Genomic DNA, 24,254 nt, shown 5'->3' with positions numbered 1-24,254 from the left:
TATATTTTCAGTAATAAATGTGAGCTTGCGGCGCAGACCGCTACTGGGAGTTGTAATTTTATTTGTGTTGTTTTCTTATTTAGTCGCTAGGTGGTGTGCCATACGTTATGCAAACAAGTTGCCTCGCTTTGTTTACGTTTTGGACTTGCCAGTTTGCGCGCCGAATCCGAAACTGGGTCCTCATGTTTGAGCGAGGCCGCGCGATGTACTCGTGTCATTTGTTGAAGAGCACCCCTACCTTGCGAAGGCGTCGTGTGTGGTGGGTCAACAGCTGACGGCGGCGCGCAAGGAGGAGCTCTGGCAGCCAGTGACTGCCTTGCTGAATGCTGAGGGCCCGGCAGTGAAAACTGCAGCCCAATGGCGCGGCGTGTGGAAGAAAGATGTGTATAACGCCCGCCGTGATGCAGCCGCCTTGCACGCCGAAAGCAGGTAAGCACACTCGTTGACGGAGCTTTTGCGTACCATATTCTAACAAACGTGTTAATCACAGAGGAACCGGAGGAGGCAGCCTGCCCGGACCGCGAGGGCGCGTCCTCTCCCTAGTTGGAAGGGCGAGCGCCATCGGAGTCTGCCCGCCGTTCTTCGAGCCCGACGAAGAGGTGAACATCAGCGCATGGGTTTCAATAGGTCAACGCCAAGTCGACGCGCTGTCGCGATTTATGGCAACACACACGCTTTTAATTTTTCAACTTTGCCCCGTGCGGTCCGTTTATGGAACGCACTACCAGATACCATTGCATGCCAATATAAACACACTGCATTTCGCAATCTGCTAAACGATCAATATGCCGTTTCAACCGTCTAAACACGTCATGTCTTTTGTAATTTTCTTGCATTTTTTCTACAAGTTAAAGAATTTCAGTGATCCCAATTTCTTTACAATACTTACTACTGTATAACATGCAAAAATGTTTACAATGTTATTATGCTATTATGTTGTTGTTTACCATTTATTGTTATTGCTCTACATATTGTATTTGCTAATGTAATAATTTTCCATGTTCTGTGCGTACTCCTTTCATTATGCTGATGTTTATTTCTTTCCCGATTCCATACTAATATGTTACCGTATTTCCCCATTTACACTATACCTTCTCGAAGGTCTGTAAGGTACATGTAAATAAATAAATAAATATTTACAATGTTTGCAGATGACTGTATAGTATATAGGGTCATCAACAGCGAATCTGACCAACAAGCACTACAACACGATTTGGATTTGATTGCCATATGGTGTGAAAAATGGAAAATGTCACTGAATGAGAAAAAGAGTGTCCACGTCACCTTTACCTGGAAGAGCTCATACGACAGCAATCGTAACACTCTAAATAATGCTACTCTTGAACAAGTGTCAGAATATAAATACTTAGACGTATTTTTTTCTGCTGATCTAAGGTGGAACAGACACGTTACTCATGTTAGGAACAAGGCTGTCGGAGCATTAGATTTTTTGAAACGTAACTTTAGTAGCTTGCCACAGAAACTTAGGGAGCAACTGTATTTCACACATGTGCGCAGTACACTGGCGTATGCGTGTGTTTGCTGGGATCCATATGCTACAGAACTTGTAGATAAACTAGAAAAAGTGCAGAACAGGGCAGTTTGGTTTGTCCTTGGCAATTATGACAGGATGCTTAGCATGACAGAAAGCAAAAAAGCATTAAATTGGCATCTTCTTGAACACCGTCGCCGAAATCTCAGATTAAAATTTCTTCATAACATATACCACTCTAATACGGGGATAGCCAGGTAATTGTATTTTCAGCCGCCCACATATGTTTCTAAAAGGCGAGATCACAAATTAAAAATATGTGTGATTCCTTTTGACCCTCTATTGCATGAATTATGAAAGTCATTTTTTCAGCTTTCATTATTGATTGAATGAACAAACATGACTGTAATAATAAAGATAAAGCTTTGTGCCAAATATGGCACACCATGAAGATGGCTGAGCGCTCTTGCTGCCATGGGCGGAAAACAAAGCTTCATGGACGGTGGCCTTTTAATGTGATGTGGGGAATGAAATGAAACAGTTGTTTGCTGCGTTCAGGCACAAATGAATGTTTCACTTCCTCTATCTTACCAACGACTTGTTTGTGCAAGGTGGCCGCTTACATCTTTGTTTCTTCTCGTCAAATTCTGGCCAGTGGCTGACTTGGTCAGATCGGTCGTCTTTGGGTGGCATTGCGGCCGCTGGTCCCTGTGCTTTTTTGACTTGAACATGGAATTCGATGTCCTGACTAGAAGTCCTTCCTGGTCGCTAGTTGGGTAGGCACTTGTTATGCGAGGTAAGGCATTCTGCAATTTCTGCTTTTAATTGAGCCAGCGGTAGTACTTGTCTCCTACTAAGCTGCTCCTGCACCTTCCTGTACAATACCCATGCTGTTAGTACCGATAAGTCTAGCATAGGCGTAAAAATTCGAAAGTGCCATTTCTTCGACATCTGATATGTATGCAGTAAAGTCCAAACAGAGAGTCCAGCAGGTCGACACCACCCATGTGCCTGTTATGGACCTTTACTACGCTGGGGCAATCAATTTCGCGAAACACCTTGGCGGAGGTAAACCAGCGCTGAGTCTTTTGGACTGGATCTCTCCCAACAAAGCTCGACAGAAATGTCACGGCGCGGTTGTCGTATCAACGCACACACGATAACTCTACGTCATCTATCGCGCTTGTGAGTGCCTCTGAAGCACCACTTCCTTTACATTTCAGTTCCTTTTCACTTTTCAGGCGGCTGTTTGGTAGACTATTCGCCCTCACCGTACCGATCGTCAAAATTACATCTTGTGATAGAGTGACCTGCAGCTTCGGGCTATTGAACAGATGGCAGCACGTTACCATATTTTGTATTTCAAGTTCATACTGTGCCAAATATGGCACACACCGATTTCGGTTTCTCTGCTGTAGTTGCAGGCAAAATTGAGAAAACTAGTAACTGCCTTGAATTGGCGAGGCCAGAAAATATGCCAAAATAATTTTTCTACTTTTCTGCGGTCGAACTTTTCAGAGAAAAAAAAAAACAATTGCTCGTGTTTGCCCCCTCCGAGTTTCACGTCGCATCCCAAAATCTACTTCACCTCTATTTTGCGTATCACTCAAGAGATGGCAGCACTTGCCCATAATAAGTGCGCATAACTACGAGATTTACTCTGACGGTATCACATTCTCAACTGGGAATCTCACACACGCGAAAAAGAATGGTAACCGGTATGTGCCAAATATGGGACGCCATGCAATAGAGGGTTAAAAGCGACGCTTTCCGCTACTCTTTCTATGTTCGTACTATAAGAGACTGGAATACTCTACCACCTGACACTGTCTGTATTTGTTCAAATGATGATTTCTTCCATGTTTTATGAGTGTAACTCTGAGTGTTCATTTATATGAGTTGTACCCTCCCTGCTGTAATGCCTGAATGGCGAAGCAGGTACCCAATGAATAAAATGAATAAATAAAGAAATGTTTCATTGTCATGATTTTGTTTATATTGTTGCACCTTGTTAAGCAGCAATTACGAGCATTATGTGAAATCATGTGTGCAAGAAATGCAATGTTGAAGCAACTCTTGAGTTTAAACAAAGCAGTAGTAAGCATGAGTGTCTGCTATTTAAAGAAATCCTGCTCCAATAAGTGCTTGACATGTCTCGTTTGTTGCTATACATTTCAATATGTGCTATACAGATTGCTGACGACATTTCAGTTGCTGCGTAACTCATGCTGCTCTTGCGTGTCACACATGAACAGACATCTTCAGCTTTGGAACAATGCATACTGCACAGTAAAATAGGCATTGCAAAGCAATATTCAACAATGCAAGATTGGTTGCCATTCACCTTGGAAATAACCTTTATTTAAAGAAAATTCCCTGGCGAGACAATATTCAAAAGCACAGTGAACAAAGCAAAGGAGTAACATAATGGCACATGGTTATTTGTCACTGCATGTGTATCTGTCATGCTCAACATAGACAAATCACGTGCTTTTCACTACTGCAGTATGCAGCATACTATGATTAGCCACATGTGAGCACACGCAATGTGTTATGTTGAAGTGCACGGCCTATTTACTTTTATGAAAATAAAAATAAAACATGTTACACCAGCACATGTCTCCGCCTCATTTGCCAGCGAATGCGCCGGCGCACACTTTGCAGGTAGGCAATGCGCAAATTTCTGGGCAGCCGAAACACACCAACTATGGATTCACGCACCGCACGGCCTCTTTGAAACAAAGCTCGAGAAGGCTGTACAGGGTGCGCCTGCGGTGGCACCTGTACTTGAAGCGGCACTTGTGCCTGGGCTAGCTCCTGTGCGCTGTCGTCATGTGCACCGTCGTCACCTGGGTCGTCTGGCAGAGGCACGCCTGCTGCAAGGCAGAGGTTATGCAGCGCTGCACAAGCTGCAACAATAGTGGCTGGTTTCTGAGGCGAGTAGTGGAGCACCCGATACCTCTGCAGGCATCGGAAGCAGCTCTTGACGACTCCTATGCACCGCTCAACGGCATTTCGCATTGATGCGTGTGCCTCATTATAGCGCCCCTCTGCCGTGAGGCGATTTGGGTGACCAGGCACAGGAGTCATGATCCATGGCTCTAGCGGGTACCCAGAGTCCCCTGTAAAGTGTTGCACGTCAGTGAACGAACGTGGATACATTAAGGCACAATGCAAGAACACAGTCTACGCCAGGGCCCTTTTACAACAGCAGCGGGTCTTGGATTTATTGTTGCAATATCTATCGAACATTGACCTTCCCAGAAAGTTGTAAAGAAAGTTCGACTCATTTTAAAGAAAAGCCCAATTTCACCTGTTGTCTCGGCTGCAAATCTCATTCTCAGGTTAAGTTGGACATGTAATATTTATTTCATACTCGTGGTTTTCTGCTCCGCTCATCCCATTTGCTTCTCCCTAAATGTACATCCTCCACTAAAACTAATTAGCTCTTCTCTCTTCAGAAGTGTTATTTTATAAAACACTTCTAAGGTCTACTCTCGAATATGCTGCCAGTATCTGGGATCCTTACTCTACCTTTCGTACCTCTTCTCGTGAAGGTACCCGAACTCGAGCTACCCGTTTGATCCTTTCTAATCACTCCAGCACCACATGTCGCTGCAACAAAAAAAATTGCAGACATTGTGACACAAAGAAAAATAGCGCAACTTGCACTTTTCTACAATATATACTACACCGATCACTAACGTCGATGCCGAAAGTTTCACGCACACGCTTATTCCTTCGTTCCAAGGACAGTGACCAGGAACCAGCTACCCGAGTCCATTGTCACCAACCCTTTTCCATCATACTTGAAAACTGCCATTTCGACGTGTTCTGTAGAATTACACCCCTGCCTGTAACGCTCCACGTGGCATTCAGTGTATTGAAATTAATAAGTAAATAAACAGAATAACATGTCAGCTGTTGTATACATGCTGGTAAAAATATCTGCCTTCTAACAGAGACATGTTTCTCTCGATAGTCGCTGCAGGTTCATTAGGTACTGCTGCATTCACAACACATTTCTAGCAAATCACGCTTTCTTAAAGCTTGCTAGGATGCAAAACTATTTGACTGTGTATGTTTTACATGTGGAAGAAGCACTGCTACTTTAGGTGCACTTACCAAGCAAGACTTCTCCATGAAGTAACAGGCCACGAGTGAGGCGGCGGCGAAATGCAGAATGCCTCCAAACGAAATAATCGTGGCACGATCCCGGAAACCGTGGGTCAATTGCCAGGATATTCAGCTTTGCATGACACACCTCGTAAGAGAAAGCAAAGAGAAGGTGTCAATGCCACTGCAACAAATATCTGGCACAAACTTTTGCTTACAACACTACTTGCCAATCAGTTACTGTTCAGTCAGCCAACACAATTACAGAAAAGGAGATATCAACATACGCAGTAGGCAGTTGAACTAATCATCAGCATGATAACAATGTCATCTTAACCTACAAATGCAATGTTGGCATGTGTACATGTGCTCATGTATGGCGTGCGGTCACAACACAATGTGCAAAATGATTCCTTTGGTTTCTTCCGTCCATATTGTACAAGATTCTGCTAGAGAGTGCCACCTGTGTTTTTTTTCTTGTTTTTCCAGAAAAAGTGCCTATTACAGGCGAAAGAACGCGGAAGTGGCAGCATGTGCCGTATTAACAGCTAGAGCAAATGAGTGTCCACACATTCTCATTCTCCCTCACACCATTTTCATTGATGGGATGCTCCTTTTCACGTTTGCAGTCTGTTGGCCACAATGCTTTAGTTTTACGTCGAATAAGAATCACAAGGGCTCGTCTTCTGTTAGGATCGCTCGCAGACGAAGACTCCCTTCACTGCTACGGCGTCTATTCCGGTTTAAGTCGCGCGTAATGTGTTTACATTGTAGCATCGAAAAGGCTATTCAACTGTGATTAGAGAGCACTGAAAAAGTGCGGCCGGGTTCTATTGCCAAGATCAAAGTCGTCATTACACATACAACACAAACGCTACTTTCTCGAATAGGAACGCAAGTATTACCGGCAATTGATGAAAAATAACGAAACGAAGTTTTTTACAACGTGCACTCGCGCAATCACATATCGAAAATATTTGTCAATGAACAATACTCACAACCATGCAGTTGAGGGCGTAATACCCTTTACGGCTCCAGTACGATTCCGTTTCGCCGGGGCCGAGCTTCTTAGGGCGAACGATGGCTATCACACTCCCGTCCACACATCCTAGAAATCCTGGAATTTTTCCACGGCTAAGAAAGCCTTCCTTGACGGCGGCATTCTAGGCTGTGGATGGGAATCCAACACATCCTTTTTCTTTGCCCACAACCGTAATGGCCTTGGCGACGGCTGTAATGATCCGGCTGACCGAAGGATGCGACAGTGCAATCGCTTCTTCATTCCCGACGCACTGTTGAAAGCTCCCGGTGGCAAAAAACCGCAGCGCGCACAGCACTTTCATCGTAGCGTCGACACCACGAAATCTTTGAGGTCCGAGATGTCCTTCCAGCTCATCGCAAAGACTTCACACTATGCCTTTGGAGAGCCTAAAATGCCTTCGAAACTCTTCTTCGGCCATGCCGAACGCGTCGCGTCGTTGCCTCTCGGCACTCGCCAGCAACACAACCGAAGGAGCCGCCATTGCCGTCTCTGTCTCGTCTCGTCTAGGTGCCGGCTCGTCAGCTGGCGCGAGATTAGCCGGCAGCCACGGTTGCCCTAGCAACCCTCGACATCGTGCTCGCCCCCGCGCGCGACCCTCGAGAGAACCACTTCTCCGCGGTTCCTCTCCTAGCAGGGAACCGGTTCCTTTCCAGAAGATTGGCAACCTGTGTGACGTCATCAAAATTTGTCGTCCCGCCCACCAGGGATGACGACAACAAAGCGCCGACCAATGGCAACCGCCCAAAGGAACCGGTTCCCAAAGGAACCGCTACAGAATACGGCCCCTGGAGACAATATTCTCAATTTGGTTGCTGATGGCGGGCACCCATACTGACTCTTGTGTCCTTGCTTTGCAACAGTTGATCTCTTAATGATCATCGTGGAGCTGTTCCTACATGTAGGGCTGGAGAGAGGCGGGAAGGACGATGCAGGTGTCCTTCAGGAGCAAACTATCACACGCGCTGAGAGCTCCCCCATGTTGCCACTGCTTTTTCAGGTGAAGTGGCATCCGCGACAGTCTTGGCCAGCCCTTGGTGCAGTACTGCATGAGAATGTCGCACTCGCCGTCGGTCGCTTGAGCGAGGCGCAGGCTGTCGAGCTGTGTGGAGATGAGGCCTGGCAGAGTGGAAGAGCTCTTGCACATAGAGTTCCACCTGGTCGGCCTGCGGTGACGAAGGAGCATCTACAGGTGCCCGAGAGAGTATGTGCGCCGTAGCCAAGAGTTTGCCGGGCACGTAGATCACCTTGAACTGGTAGCTAATGAGCTTGAGATGGAAGTACTGGATTCATGGTGACAAACGGTCGATCCCCGTGTTACCCAAGAGAGCAACGAGAGGCTGATGGTTGGTCTCTAGGGTGAAGCACAAACCGCGTACATACTGATGGAACCTTTGCACAGCCCAACTGGCTACCAACGCTTCCTTTTCGCTTTGGTTATACATTGTTTCTGCCGGTGTTAGCGATCTTGAAGCGAAGACAACTGCTCGACGTACTCCCGATGGTTTGTCTTGTTGAAACACAGCTCCCACACCAAAGGATCTTGCGGCTACACAAACCAACGTCTTGTATAGGGTATTGCACCTTGCAACACACCGCTCAGAGCAAAGCAGTGTTTTGAGCTTTTCAAAAGCAAACTGCTGGGTGGGGCCCCAAGTCCACTTTTTCAGTTTTTTCAGCATCAGGGCTCGAATAAGAGCCGTGACGTCAGAGACACTTCACATGAAACCTCCCTCATGACTGATCAGTCCAAGTAGACGACGGAGACTAGAGAAGTCGTCTGGAGGTGACACACGCTGGATGGCTGCTACTTTGGCTTGATCTGATGAAATGCCCTGAGCATTCCCGATTACTCCTTGAAACGTGACGCTGCTGGTGCCGAAGGAACATCTGTCATGGTTGAGTGTGATGCCCGCCTTGGAGCGTCGACCAAGGACCTACTGGAGGCGCTGGTCACGCTCTCCATGATTTTTATAGCAGAAGAGGATGTCATCGATCATATTCACCACACGAGCCTGGTCTTCAAGTATTCGGGATATTTGTTTCTGGAAGTACTCAGGCGCCGATGTAGTGCTTATTGCGACTCGGGGCCGACGACAAGAGACGGACTCTTGAAGCGGACTGAGAGGACACGAAAAGCTTTATACAGTATGTAAATTTAGCAGACAATAGCATACGCGTAGCGGTGCCTAAGAGCACACCATACCGACGGGGCGGCTGGTGGCGACTTTCTCTCTAACAATGGGCCGGCTGACTTAAATCGATTTGGATGTCCTATTGTCGGCAGGACGAGGCAGGGCCGGTGCTGACTTCAACCGCGTCGCTTTCCTCTTTCCTCGAAACAGAAGTCCAAGCTGCATAAACCGGTCTCCACGTCAGCGGTCAGCAGTTCTGTGGAAATCTGAAGGCTGCCAGTGGATTCGTCGTAGTGCTCTGTGCCCCCGGACTCCTCAGTTCAATCCACGGAAAGCGTTCGGCAGTTTCCTGAAACTTTTCCGGTTGTCATCAAGGGCAACCACTTCAGAAGAACGAGGGGGGGGGGGGAGGGGAAGCGCCCGTGGCTTCGATGTAGGCACGCAGTGTGGCATACCATTCTGAATGGTAGCCGCAACAGGAAGCATTAGCTACCAAACGGGGTAATACATATTGTTTATAATTTGCAAATGAGTGGACAGCTATACGAAGTAAGGATAGTAGTTTTATCGGCCGTATAAACTTGTAAACATAGGCATGCTAAATAAATTAACGGCATGGTGTACCGCGTGCTCAAGCGAACATGAACACATCTCACTTGACCGCGGAAACTCGCTGAAGAAACGCTGGAGTGAGGAAGCATGGCAGCAACGGCGAACAAATTGGCCTTCGTGCTGCGTCTCGCATCAATGTGAACTAAGCCGCGACAACTCAGCGCACGGCGGACTCTCACCCTGTCGTGCCCTGCCGCAGATGGCTTTCAAGATACACCGGGCCGGCGGGCGAGCGCGGCCGCCCACGCCGCCCTGTGTAGACCGCACCCCTCCACCCCGGAGCCTTGAGCCTCGCGCGTGGCGGAAGACGGCGTGCTTGTTCCCCGCTTTCCTCCCTTGTGTGCGCGAGATTGAGCCGCGATCGCGGGCTCTCCCTCGCACGCTTTCGCTCGCACATACTGCCCATATGGCGCGCGGCGACGATTTTATCGCCCTTGGACTTTATACGGAAGCTCACGGTGACACTGACGGCGACGCCGACGGCGGAAATGCGCCTGGAGTGTCCATATAATTGCTATCGCAATAATAAATATGCTCAGAAATTAATTCGGTGTCTGCCTATTCATCACATACACCGATTGGGTTTATCACACGCAGTTTTTTTTTTTTTTAGTTTGTCGATCCTGAGGTTAAAAAATCGACGCGATGCATCCACCTTATTTTCCAACCGGCAAAGAACAAGTTCGATGACCTGGATATTATTTTTTCGGCAGTCTTTCCTATTTCGATGTCATAATGCTTTCAGAAACATGATATGAGCCGAACTTGCTTCCTTAGAGGCTACTGAATTATCAATGCTTTACTCAATCCAAGAGCGGTTCCCTAGGGGGTGTCGTCAGCTTGCTTATGCTAGAAATTGTAATTCAAATCGCATGGATGAATTCTGTATTACACCTAATGACAACGAAGAACTCTCTATTATTCACAGGCGTGCTATATTTGCCACCTTCTACCGCCTAACGACTGGTAATTCTAAATGTTTAGTCCAATTCCAAGAAAAATTCCTTGTGTATATCTATGAATGTAAATATATCCCACTATAGGGTGAAGAGCTTAATATCAGCATTTTAGCCCAAGGCAAACCTAAACATCACCTTACTTTGCTATTCTGTTGCAGTATCATGTCTGCTCTAATGCTGTAACTGTGCCCACTAGGGTCACGTGCTCTACGCAAACATGCCTTAATTTTTTTTCGTAACCAACTAAGCTAAATTCAGCGTAAAGGCGGGTGGTTTTTCATGTAGGTGCCAGTACCCAGGGGCGTAGCTAGGGGGGGGGGGGTCTATGGGTCTTCAGACCCCCCCCCCCCCGAAGTGTTTTCGCGCTGTCGATGCACAGTCGACCAAAGCAACCTCCGGTGCCAGAAATCATTCTGGATTTTGTCTAGAATGTCTTTTTCACGCTCGTAAAGACATTTCACTGCGAACATTGCTAACTCGGGCTGGATATTGCGGTAACGCCCATGCACCGGGAGTCATATAACGCAAGCAGCCCCATCCGAGCACAAAGTTTCAAGGGCGTGTTGATGGCGAACGGGCTCGCCGCGGAACCGCGCGGAGGCCGCGCAATCTACGGAGCGCATGGATGTCGATTCTGAAACTTTATGGGTATAAAGTTCTCATAAACTTTTGATGTGAAAGGTGCATTGACATTTCCAAAGTTGTGCTTTAGATATTGATTTGCGGAAATTGGGGGAAATGTTATAAATATTTGACGCCAAAGGTGCATTAACTTTTCTAAAGTCGTACATCGGAACATACAACGAGACAAGCCAAATCAACACAATATTAGACAAGTTGACAAAGCGCGCAGCGTGGTCTGATGAGACGAAGCTTTCTGATGGTTCATTTGTGCCGTCATGTCCCAAAAAAAAATATCAACATTCTTTTCATCTGCGCCAGAGCATGGCCGTGTCAAGACACTAAAGTCAGCTAGGGTAACTACGTTCTTCTTTATCTTTTTTTACTTTGACTTTCATTCGCGAGGACAAATTGAGCCTCTTCAATTTTTTTATTCTCGCTACCCTATCCACGAGCTGCCAGAGCCAGCCAGAGCGCATGCGTTTTTCTCGTGCTGCCCCGACCACGGCGCGGCGCACTTCGGTGTGCGTTTGGTTTTCTCTGGCCGAGTGGATTTTCGCCAGGCAGAGTTTTGGACGCCTTCTCACTTGCAGACGAGAAAAAGAAACAATGGTCGCTCACCGCCATCACTGCGAGGACTCGACGGATTTGCAGCGCGTTCGGTTGAGCGCAACCTCTCCGGAAAGTCTTGTCTCGCCGGTGTAGAATACCGAGAACTATGCGTATGGTTCTCGGTAGACCAAGCATCTCACGTTTTCTTCGATATTCATTCGGTAGCCACATTAGGTGCCCAAAGTAGTCATTAGATTGTGGCCAACTTACTCTCCTTTGCGTTTTTTTTTCATTTTGGTGCCCCCGCCCCACAAAAGGGGAAAAATACATTGTTGCGGCGCAGCGACTTGTCGCATGGTGAAAGTTCCATTTTGTTACTTCTTGTTTTGCAGAAAGTAATCGGCCATGGAACGCTTCATTTGCCGGATACCTTTATTATATTATTGCGATAGCAATTATATGGACACTCCAGGCGCATTCCTGCTGTCGCTGTTGCCCTCATGTTTCGCATGAAGTCCAAGGGTGATAACATCGTGACCGCGCGCCGCATGCTGTATGTGCGAGTGAAAGCGTAGGGGGGTGGGGGTGGAAAAGGTAAGCGACAATGGTAGCTCAGTCTTGTGTGCGCAAAGCAGAAGAGCGGGAAACAAGCGCGCCGCCTTTCGTCGCGCGCGATACATTGGGGGGGGGGGGGAGTCGATGGAACGGGGCGGGATCTAGAATTCTCTGAATCCGGGATTGCGCAACATGTTTATTTGCCTTGTTCGACCAATTATATACAGTGACTTTTTCTTGCATACGTAGATTTATTGGAGACTTATACGCATATTTAAATATATCTTGTTGCGAGGTTTTGTGTATACGTGCAGTGAACTTCCTTTCCAGTGATAATCGTTTGCCCTTTATCAAACATTTGCACATTCCATTGTATCTTAGCATTTCTGATGAACGAGGGCGAGTCAAGTGAAATTGAGCCTACCCATCCCGCGCAATAATGGTTCGGTTCATATTCTGCGAGGCATGCGCGTAGCACACAGGCATCTGTCGTTTACAAAAGTAACACGCAGGTGTGAGGGTAAATGTTCTTTAATGCTCTCATAAACTGGGTTGAACATGGTTGGGTGACGTAATGGACGCTTCAGAAGTTGAGCGGCGTGGTGCTCCGAGGTCTTTGACAACTGAAGGTGTTTCCCAATAAGAAATTAGTTGCCGTATGGCTGCCGTGTACGTTGAACATTGCATTTCATTGGCCACTGTGAAGTGTTGGAGTAAACGGTTGAAAGAAGGACGTGAAAGCATCAAAGACGATCCAAGACAAGGCCAAAGCCATCGTGTAATCACCCCCAACAAAATTGCAAAGGTTGATGAGCTGAGGAGACAAGAAGGGAGGATAAGCATCGATGAACTGGCAGAGTGTGTGAACATCAGTCACGGTTCGGTTCACGCCATAATTCATAAACATCTCGGTTATCGGCTCTTGTGTGCGCAATGGATGCCCAAGAATTTGAACCACCGTCATAAGACGGAGTGGTTCTGCGCTGCCTTGACTCATCTGATCCGGTATCACAATGAGGGTGATGACTTCTTCTCTGCAATTGTGATCGGGGGCGAACTATGGTGCCACTACTACGAGCCTGAAAGACGACGGCAAAGCTTACAGTGGAAACAATCGAATTCAACTCCCACAAAGAAAGCAAAGGCCGTCATTTCCAGCGGAAAGGTGTTGTTGACTTTTTTTTTTTTGATCGTCAGGGGCCACTACTGATAGAATTAGCTAAATCCGGAGAGACTATCAATCGTTTCCGATATTGCGAAATGCCGGATCGGCTGCATGTCGCGATCAAAACCAAACGACGTGGAAAATTGACGGATGGGGTCATTTTTTCCACGACCTGGATATGGCTGCTGAGCACGAAGTCGCGGGATCGAATCCCGGGCACGGCGGCCGCATTTCGATGGGGCGATATGTGAGAACACCCGTGTACTCAGATTTAGGTGCACGTTAAAGAACCGCAGGGGGTCGAAATTTCCGGAGTCGTCCACTACGGCAGGCCTCATAATCAGGAAGTGGTTTTTGCACGTAAAACCCCATAATTTAATTTTTAATTGTTCCACGACAATACCCGTCCCCACGTCACTGACGTGTTTAATACAAAACTGGCAAATGGGAAACGCTACAGCACCCGCTATACAGCTGAGACCTGTCGCCTTGCGACTTCCACATTTTAGGACAAATGAAAAAACAAATTCGTGTCGGACGATGACGTGAAAGAGACAGTTGCAGATTTTTTGAAGCAGAAACCCAAGGAGTTTTATGAGACGGGAATCACGCGACTCGTTAGTCAATGGGACAAATCTCTAAATGCTTATGGAGGCTCCTTTTAAATAAAGTACCCAACTTGTCATATATTCGCATTGGCTCACTTTGATTTGACTCACCCTCGTATATTTTGCAGAACGGCTTTCTATACGTGCTCTCTGTTGGGACAATAATTTCGGTGCCATTACTCACTATACACGACCGGTGACAGCTGCTCCTGCGTAATACATTGGAATAAATGAGAGCTTCATTGAGATTTTTCACTGGCCGTTGCATAAGTACAAAAATGTAAACAAGGTTCTTGAATGACAAAGTTTCATTAACATATTTATTTTCAACTTTCTCTTTTCATGGCCTTTACATTTTTCATAGTGGCATGCACTGCTTTGCTGGTTTCGAACTGATATAGTTCTAAAGTTCGTGTGATGTTTTCTTTACTTATTAAATAGACAAAAACATGAAAGTGTTGATATCAGTTATTTTGGGCACAATTTTGTCACATTAAAGTATATTTTTTTATGAAGAAATACATATTTTACTTGTTTAGACAATGCGTAGCGTTCAAGAATTCCTTTGCAGCATCTTTGGCAATGGCAATGCAGTTATTATTAATGTATTTAATCCCTCGACAAATTGTTTAAGAGGAAGCTTTAGCTCGGGCTCAACTCCGACGCGACCTATTTAAATACATGTAAAACGCAGAAACGCTTTTGTGAGATAACAACTGGATCGGTTTCAATTAAATTTCTTGCACTTGAGAGCGAAAGTTAAATTCTAGCATCTGTTGGAAGCGTAATATCGATTTAGGGCCTGAGTTTTGTTTAAGATATGTTGAAAAATTCGAAAGTGCGAAAAAATAGAAGCACGACGTTTACAAACTATTAGCTCTGCATCAAGAACAGATATCGCGGTTCTCTAAACGGCATCTATTATAAAAGTCAAAGCGGACAAATTTGATACGTCCATTTGTATCCTACGCGAATTGGTTACGTGGTGTACAAGGGTTCTGAAAAAGCCGTATTTCCAGAATACAAAATTCTTTCAGATTTATGTGTAACATATCCATTTTGTCCTCTGTAGATGTACTATTATGGGCGATTCACAGAATTGGGATATTATTTTTCATGGTTGAGTTAGAGTTTTAAACGTGATAGTTTCATTTTCTAGAAATTTGCGATTTTTGCCAATTTTAATAATGAACTGACAACCTAAATGAAACATTCGAAACCAGAAGTCAATAGAATTCAAGTTTTTCTTTTAAATTCAATAAAGCTCATCAAATTTGGTGCAGTGGTTGCCAAGAAAACGAATTCACCTTCTACATTCAATTTAGTTAGGAGCGCCCGAGCTAAAGCTTTCTCTTAAGGAGGAGGCCAAGCTGCAACGTGAGCACCCCCCTCCACCCCCCCCCCCCCCCGAACGAAATTTCTGGCTACGCCACTGCCAATAACCACATGCCCATCTGTCTAAATTTTAATCACGCCAATTTGTGAACCAACTTATGGACAGATACCACTCAGCTGATTACACTTATTTGGCTAGCGCATATTTAGGCAGCACTAAACATAATGAAGTGGGATGATGTATATCGAACACAGGAGTCAGATTAAGCGCATGCTATCTTTCATAATAAATTTTGTGCTTCCTATCAAAAACATTTTCCTTCTCGCACACAAAAAATACGATTAACTAAAATTCATAAAGCATGGATAACAAGTAAACTGTGCACGCAAGGTAAGCTTAGAAATAAATTGCATGACAAATTAAATCATGTGACGTAGCTGACTTGAAAACATTCAGGAAGTTCGGTAAGCAGCAGAATAATAATTATGAATACTTTGTATCTTGTGGAAACGGGAGCCAAAAGATATGGAAGAAGTTGAACTCGCTACTCAACCGCTGACCGAATTCTCGCGCGATAAAATGTATCGTACGCCACAGAAAAATACGAGGACAGCGTTTAACGGAAGCGTTCAATGGGCATAGCAGCCAATTAGAAAAGAAAAACCTATCAAGGTGGGCGATACTATTTGCTTTGAAAGGAAACAAAAGTGATCTCCTATAAATGTGGAGAGCGTTTGATCGGGCTGTTCAAACAACCTTACGGGTCACCACCCGATTCTTGCGTCGACGGTTACGTAAATCTGACGTCAGTAGATTGGAATAAATCAGAATGGAATAGTTTTACGTTATACGGTCCCGTGCCTGCTTCCAGCTCACATGTGCAAGGAGCAATGGTTGATCATGTCCAGATTTGGGATTTGCACAAGCACTCGTTCCACTATTTCCGGCAGTTCGTGCAGATCGCGATTTGGAGAGTTCGGGTGGCGGCTGTGGTGCATATAGAGTCGAGCAGAAGCGACGCCTTAATCTTGACTCGCGCAAAATGTTGGCAACACTAGGTTGGGTTCTGGCACGAAGTGCTTGTATAATCTGGTAACCACCATGGACGTGTGTGAAAAATTGGCTGCCTACGCAGAATAAAATTCCATTCGTGTATGGAGCTATAGCGTGCACCGAATCTCTGTTTGCAAGAGCCAGCATTGCAAAAGGGGACAAGAAAAAAATTCCCATTTAGTGCCATGCTTGAGCTAAGCGATTTAATGCGATTTAGTGCGATCAGAAGGAAGCCATTACTTTAAATAAAAAATAAATAGGGTCAAATAGGGTCAAATTGTCGTCACACATTTGCGCATGTTTCAGGTATAGCGCCTGTAGGCTGTTTGAGTAAACGGGATGTCTGGCCCTGCTAGAAGGCTGCCTTCGCGATACGCGAATCAATCGTTCTCCTTGGTGGTGTACTTAGTTTTGTATCTATTACAGCGAAAGCTGTATATAACTAACCTCCCGTAGATTTTTCGGTGCCGCGGGCAACAGAAACGGAGTTAGCGATTTCTAACAAACCCACACGGGTGCAGTGCGGTGGCACAGATGTCAAAATGCGGAACAGATTAGAACGCTCGCCGTGAACAATAGTGTGACGTCAAGGTTATCGCAGAATATATATAAGCAGGAGAGTTATCGGCGCTAAAAACAGCTGCGTTATCGATGGGGTAGACACGTGTAGTTCGTACACCCTAAGAACAACATGCGTGTGAGGAGCGACGGAGGAAACAGCAAGAGAATGTAAACAGCGCTGGCACGAAACGACCACCGACGAAGAAAGTTTCCGCGATGCTGAACGGAAACGATAATCGCGAGCCCGGGTAACCATTCCACTCTGTGAAGATGGAATGGCGGCGAAAGCACTTGGCTTTTCGTTTGAGAGCTTCGACTGTCGTCAGCTTTCGCTGCCATTTCATCTTCACAGAGTGGAATGGTTGTCATGTTTTGTTGAAAAATATCGCGCGGCGAAAGAGGCGGATGTGTTGTGGTTAAGAGGGAAGAACGGGGTGAATCCCCCTGCCATGGACACCGTGGCCCTCGCAATCAAGGCGGTCAATTGGAGCTATTCCGCGGTAGAACAGGAGCGATTAGCGTTGTGCGCATTCAAATGGCTTTCCTCCCTAAGGGCTTTACCGACGTCTACTTTCGAGACACAGAAGAGACACAATAAATCAATTTAGGATGATAAGATTATGTTTCAAAGCTTTTATTTTTGTTAGCTTCACGGTAAAAGGTGAACGACAAGCTCCCTTTTTTTTCTTTTACTTATTAGTTCCGCGGAAAGCGGCAAGGTGGAGCGAAGTAATTAATGAAGGAAAAATGAGAGATCCACACAATCGTAGCAATTGCTAGAAAGGAAACGCATGCGGTTTCCTCAAAAGAAAAGGCTCGCAGTTGAAGAAAAATTCGTCCTGGTCTAGGAACTCGAAGCCGGGAAAATATGAAATGAGTCTTTAGAAAATGCGAATCCGGCTTCACATATATTCATGTAGCCTCGCAGTTCTGTATTATAGGATTCTTTATCTGAAACGCATCTAAAACACATCTGAACCATGCCCAAATAATTACTACGAAGAGTGAGGCAGAGGTCTTACTTTGCGCTTGCAAACAACGTTTGCATGATCGGCTCTCAACTGTTACATGTCTTCATTAAAAGTAAAGTTATTGTTAAAGCGACAATCACCGACACAAAAAAATTACATTGAACTTCGTGCACCGACACACATGAACTAAAAACACACAAGCGCAACACCGAACAAAGCAGGGGCCCGTGTCCGGGCTCGACAAAACGGAGTGTGAAATCCATTCCCTTAATACCTATCTTTATTTATTTATTTCTCGGCGAGATAAATGATGTATAAGCACTGCTCGCTCTGTGTGCCTACACAGGCGACACATGGCTGCCGCCAACCACAGCATCGGTGTTGCAGAAAAAAAAAAAAGCCTACCGAAAAGCTGGAGGAGGCGGGGTGCGTTGAACAGAGTTTGCGTCGGCGGCGACGTCACGGGCGGCGCGCACCGTCGGCGTGCGGGGCGCGCGCGGACGCTCGAGGCTCCGCAATCGACCTCGCGGGCCGAACACACGCGGTTGTGCCTCCGCCACGTCCGGGCGCGCGCTCTTCTCGGCTCTCCCGCTGCTACCGCCGCTGCTGCCGCCAGCATGGCCCACGAGTCCGCCAACCGGACGGTCGCCGGTAACGGCACTCTGGGGCCGGCGTCACCGCTGAACACCACGTCCGACGACGACGAGCTGTACCAGGTGCCCGTGGAAATCATCGTGCTGCTGTCCTTCTGCTACGGACTCATCTCGCTGGTTGCAGTGGCCGGAAACTCCATGGTGCTCTGGATCGTGGCTACGTCGCGACGCATGCACACTGTCACCAACTTCTTCATCGCTAACCTGGCCGTGGCCGACATCATCATCGGACTGTTTTCCATCCCGTTCCAGTTCCAGGCCGCTCTGCTGCAGCGCTGGGTGCTGCCAGAGTTCATGTGCGCCTTCTGCCCGTTCGTCCAGGTGCTCTCGGTCAACGTGTCCATATTCACACTGACCGCCATCGCGCTGGACCGCTACCGCGCCGTGACGGCGCCGCTGCGCGCCCGCTGCTGCTCCAAGTTCAACGCCAAAGTACTCATCGGCATCGTGTGGGCCGTGTCGACGGCGGCCGCCCTGCCGTACGCCCTCGCACTGCGCGTCATCCTCGTCTACGACTCCGCGTCCGGCGAGGTGTCGCGACCCTTCTGCATCAACGTGGTCCTGCCGCCGTTCGCCTGGAAGGTGTACAACCACGTGCTTGTCGGCCTGCAGTACTTTCTGCCACTGTGCGTCATCTGCTACACGTACGGACGCATCGGTGGCGCGGTGCGTAACTCACGCACGCCGGGCAACGCGGAGACTGTGCGTGACACCAACATCATCCGCAACAAGCGAAAGGTGAGCAATGGCCCTTTCGCTCACTTGCTGCTGGTTTCGGGCATTTTACTGGCTGCGTTGCCAAGGGGCAAACACTATGGGACAAGGGAGGGCTGCTTAGCTTGAGCCATATACCCGCCCCCCGACCCCGAAAAAAAGAAAGAAGAAAAACGCTCTTCTTTCTTCAGTACTTAGTACTACGGTTTACAAAATTAGGGACGCTTGATAGTCGAAATTCCTTGAGTGGATATCGCAGCAAGCTGCCTGTGGCACTGCAGTTATATAGAATATACTCAGCTCTTTTGCTTTACACGATTAGGCTCGCATTCGCAGTATTTCATCTTTTTTCCTTTACCTTACGCTCGTTTTACCTTAGGTCTAGGTAATCTAATCTCGTAGAGTATGGCGAAGGCCCCAACTTTAGCACTGAAACCAAGAGTAAACTAAGATGTCTACGAAAGCGGCAAAGTTTGTGATGATTGTTACCTTGACGCACTTGCGCCCCTTGGCTATAATGCGCGGTTGTGCACAATGCACGAACTGAAAGAAAGCAACCAGAATAACAACAATGAAAAAAGAAATAAATACAGCTTCGGTACAACAACGTCACATCGGTAAAGGCCAAGCACGTCCTTCTTCCTCTATACCTCTTCATTTTCGAGAGCTTGAAAGTAGCATGTGGAAGTGTTCCTGTTTTGCACGAACGCTTCCATGCTTGTGCACTCTGTCTTCTTTTCTTTCTTTTTTCTCTATATGTCTCTCGTTTTCTCGCTTTGAAGTGTGCGTCTTAGATTAAGAAACACCTGACTTTGAACACTTGGACAACGTTCCGTCATTTTGTCTTTGCCCATGCACTTTTTGCTGGCTTCATTCAGCCAGCTAGCCATCTTATAGTGAAAGCAACTCAACACTGAAACAAAGCTTGTTCGTGATATTTTGTTCTTTATGTGTTCAATGCTGCATTTTTATCCCCTAAGCCTGCAACGAACAGTCGCTACTTCTATTTGTCAACTTTCCAAAGTCGAAGAGTCTGAATGTGTGTTCATGTGCCCCGGAACTCCTTGGAAGTGAGAGAGAAAAAAAGAAAACCTTGTCGAGACCGGTGATAGTTTGCTTATCTTTGCGTACAATCTTAGGACTCGAAAGTGATCCGCGTGCGAAGCGAAAGAACATAGCGCGCAAAGTGGAGTCCGCAACGCTGAGCTCCGTTCTATGCGCTCTAGACTTGCGAGCAAAGTTTATTTGCGGCCTGAGCTTTCGACTTCACTGCCGGATGCATCGCACTTCGCTGATGCGACATCGAACAGGTCCTGCTGGCTCCCGGCTGCAGTACCGACGCCGAGCGATAACTTTGAAAGGTGGTGCTCGCACGTAGAAGAAAAAGAAAGGAAAAAGAAACGATTTCGTGCAGATGAACGAAAGAAGAGACAGACCATGTAATCTTGCAGATTCAATCAGATAGAACGGCAAAGCAAATGATCACCGCGGCAACGTCTATGTAACTCACATGTAAGAATTCTATTATGTACGGTTCAATTCATGTCTTATCAGTCCCAGTGAGTGGCCAATCTTGGAAAGAGCGGGGTCATGGCTTCATGCGAACGGATGACGAAGCCAAGAACGGTAGAAAAATTGCAATAAATGTTACGCAACACTAGTGGCTATACAGTTTCCTTTTTATCGTCTTGCACACATCGCATACATGTGCATTCGTTTTTGTTGCTCGGCAAGTGTGAGAACCATTCAGCTGTCGTCGATGGGTCGACTTGTTATAACAATTGAACACGCATGTACTAGCTCGTAATTTCTCGTTCAACGCGTCTATATTTTCGTTTGTCAGCTCGGCACCGCGTGGCAAAGCACGTCATAAGAACATCGCGTAAGAACAGTTTGCTTCCAATGTCGGAACCACAAGGGCATCGCTGACTATACGCGTACCGAAACCATATGACAAGAACCTCCACCGCCGTCATTTTCCCTGCACATTAGCGAGCGCACTAATAAAGACCACCATAATACCCGAAGAGCTTACTCTGCTCGAAGTAAATGCTTTGTCCTGTAGCGCCCTTGATGGCGTGAAGTTCAGGATATACGCCCATCGAGCACGCTTCTTTCCCGATGTATTAGCATTTGTAATTAACTGGAAAAAAAAAGAAAGCGTGTTCATCCGTCTTCAAGATGTTTTTTTGAACTATAGACTGAAACAAAGCGAGCATATTCTAACTGTTACGCATATAAAGAATAACAATTGCTTCGACTTTAACACCTCGACATGAGAAGCGTCCCCGAGCGCAGTTTACTTACGCCCAGTTTGGGGGGGTCTGTTTTGTCGGTATCTTTTTTCTTTCCTTTTTTCTTGCGACGTCAACCGCCATTGTGGTGTGAACGCTGCTCGAATAGTCTTAAGCCCCTGAAAATCACACTTACAGAACCTACTTACAAAATAGTTAAATCTGCCACAAGCGAATTTCCCTGTGCTGTCTCTTGTATTTTCATTTAAAATCTTACGGAATTTTGAAACAAGAATTACTTCAATAGGTTAAAAACTTCTTGTTTTCGTGCAAGATGACAGAAACAAGTGCGAAGTAAAGAAACATGCGTTTCTTTTTCTTTCTTTTTCTTTTTTTAGAGTTCGAATATGTCGCATAGCATTTCTACTATTCAAGGATTCACCATTTCAAAGATAAAAGGGGGCGCCTGTGTTATAACAGCCGTGTCGTGATCAAATGTGGATGCGTGAAACCTGCATGTTCAACATCCCACACATCTTATCTGAGCTAACGAAGGTGGCAGAAGTCAGGCTAGAATCGTAAAAAAGGCGCAAGCGCGCAATATGGCGCCTCCATCTGTGCTGATCCGCCGTTCCTTACACTATTCAAACTTCTTTCGAAACGTGTCTCTTAGCTTTCGAGGGTTGGTTAGGCCATGTTGGTTGGGTCATATTTCATGCTGCAGGAAAGCCTGCCTGCCGAATTTTGCATTTCATCTAGTGCCCGCTCATTTTGTAAAAATAATATATTATGGCGCTACGCGTTTCTGGGACCGTATTGAAAGCTTTTTCTCTTACTATAGTGTGGTCTGCGATTGGTCATTGCCGATGCGATCACGCCGCTTAAAAACTTGATTATGATGTTGACCGTCCCAAAACAACTCACGGAGGCTACGAGAGACGCCACAGTCGGATTAATTTTGACCATCTGGGGTTCCATAAAGGGAGCTTTAACTCAATACATAGAAAGGAGAAATCGTTTTTCTCGGCTTCCACTTCAGATAAAATGTTACTTAGCGTCATATACAATTTTCCATTCAAATGCATGTGAAACGCAGATATGCGCTCATTATAAAGCCTCCCTGAACCAGTTTGAAGGAAATTTGTTGCAGTTTATAGAAAATATTAATTCTACTGACTTTACAGGTAGTATAATTTTGATTTAGCGCATCATAGCTTTTACTTAACTTGTCAAAAATTGGTACGTTTAAAAACACAGAAGCACAATGTTCGCATTTTCTTAACTGTGAAAGAAAAACAGATATCGCAGTTCTGTGGACTGCCTCTGAAGAGCATCTATAGAGTGGGGAAATGTTTGCGTGAAATTATTGCGATGTTTACGGGTTTTCGCAAGATTTCTACTGACGATTGAATTAGTTCTATATTTCAGAGTGGTGTATATTACACTAATTTTGTCCACTTTGGATGTCTGAAAAGGTGTAATAACCACAATTGTGATATCGTCTTTTGATTACTGAGCTATGAAGTCGTAAGCTTGATGCTTGGGCTTCTCGGTTTTCTTTTTGTGTGTGTATGTGTCTGTGTGATATTCAACAATTATCGCAAAATATGGTGGTGAAAAAAAAATTTGCCTCGTATAGTAGGTAGACTTTAAGGGTCACTTTGAAATTCAACAATCATCACCGATTCAGTGCAGTGGGTGCCGAGCAGAACCACTTCTTCCTGCGTATTTAGATTTGAGCTAGCCAGTTAAAGCTTTCTTTAACATGCACCTAAATCTGTAAGTACACGGGCATAAAGGGACACTAAAGGCAAATACTAAGTCGACGTGGACTGTCTAAATACCATTCCAGAAACCTCGCAATGCTTGTTTCATGGCAGGAAAAGACTTAGGTTACGAGAAAATTGCATCTTAAGGGTCCGAATACCTTTTTAGAAATTCAAATCTTCCGCCACCCAACCGGGTAGTGGTGACGTTGCATACGCCATCACCACCTTTTGCTGGCGTCGTTGAGTGAAACGGCGCCCGACAGACGGCGGCACTGAGCCAAGAGAGAGAGAGGTGGATTCGTCTCTGCAGCTGTTTTTTGGCCAAGTGGCGTGGATAGTTAGCGCATCCCGCGTCATCACGCGGAAGTTGAATTCTCTGCTACTTGCAGTTAGTGCGAGCTTCGCGAGCCAGCAAAACCAGCGCAGCACTGCGCGATAATGAAACTACTGAAACGTGAAAGCGTGGGCGGCTCAGAGTCGAGCGAAAACGAAACCTTTCGACCGCCCGCGTCGTTGTCAAGGGTAATTTCAATGAGTTCTTTTTTCTGAAAATGAAATAGAACTGGACAAGTAGCATAATATTTCGTCCAATAATACAATACAAGGATGTTTCTTGCAGCGAGTAGTTGACTAGTGAGAGAATTTAACTGAAGAGTGCTTTCGTCATCGGGCAAGTACTTGAACGTGCCGGGGGAGTCTCTAATCATGTCCCGCATTTGTCTCAATTTCTCGATTATTAAAGCTCTGCTCGTGATAATATTGACGCCTTAGAGATTCTCGAGCACTAATCTATCACTTTAGCTTGAACTTAGTATTTGGCTTTAGTGCTCCTTTAATACATCCCGTCTCGATCGGAATACGGGTGCGGTGACCGAGGGTGAAATTCGTGACACTCTGCAGCGGAACGCCAAAGCCACACAGCCACCACTGCGGCTGATGACCACCGAGGAATTAGCGCCCTTACGCAAGAGGGATTTACGCGAACACGGGCACCGATTCCCCGTAAAACTTCACATTGCCTCATCCGAAGCTGCCGCGGGCGCCCATTGTTATGTCGCTTGCGCCACAACTCGCCCACGTCGCGCGCGCAGCGAATGACACTGTTTTTA

At 46.2% G+C, this 24,254-nt stretch overlaps 2 protein-coding genes across 3 annotated transcripts in view; one reads left to right on the top strand and one right to left on the bottom strand.

Annotated features, from left to right (window-relative positions):
• Positions 1-3,831: 3,831 nt before the first annotated feature.
• On the bottom strand, positions 3,832-7,140 carry LOC129380849 (putative nuclease HARBI1). 2 transcript variants are annotated; one of them, XM_072288887.1, is made up of 4 exons: positions 6,607-7,140; positions 5,618-5,756; positions 5,036-5,107; positions 3,832-4,614 (listed from the first exon to the last, which is right to left on the bottom strand). In XM_072288887.1, the coding sequence occupies exons 1-4, from the start codon at positions 6,610-6,612 to the stop codon at positions 4,097-4,099; spliced, it is 735 nt and encodes a 244-aa protein (XP_072144988.1). In that variant the 5' UTR covers positions 6,613-7,140; the 3' UTR covers positions 3,832-4,096. The 2 variants fall into 2 exon arrangements, 1 of the variants encoding a protein (XP_072144988.1); XR_011895327.1 differs by lacking the exon at positions 5,036-5,107 and having other exon boundaries at positions 6,607-6,749.
• A 10,681-nt stretch (positions 7,141-17,821) lies between these two features.
• Positions 17,822-24,254, top strand: part of LOC126547083 (RYamide receptor-like) — a 295,145-nt gene continuing 288,712 nt past the window's right edge. Inside the window, exon 1 of the mRNA XM_050194937.2 lies at positions 17,822-19,166. Coding sequence (XP_050050894.2) covers positions 18,129-19,166 — 1,038 coding nt within the window. The 5' untranslated portion in view covers positions 17,822-18,128. The remainder of the gene's footprint in view (positions 19,167-24,254) is intronic.

This window comes from Dermacentor andersoni, chromosome 1 (genome assembly GCF_023375885.2).
Source record: "Dermacentor andersoni chromosome 1, qqDerAnde1_hic_scaffold, whole genome shotgun sequence".
NCBI lineage: Eukaryota > Metazoa > Arthropoda > Arachnida > Ixodida > Ixodidae > Dermacentor > Dermacentor andersoni.
The sequence above is the reverse complement of the archived record's forward strand: the minus strand, read 5'-3'. Positions and strand labels throughout refer to the sequence as shown.

Coding starts and splice junctions, on each gene's coding strand:
- LOC129380849 (XM_072288887.1), bottom strand. Junction 5,108..5,617: donor TCATGGAGAAGTCTTGCTTG/GTAAGTGCACCT, acceptor TTTTTGTTGCAG/CGACATGTGGTGCTGGAGTG. Junction 4,615..5,035: donor GGGTACCTTCACGAGAAGAG/GTACGAAAGGTA, acceptor AACACTTTACAG/GGGACTCTGGGTACCCGCTA.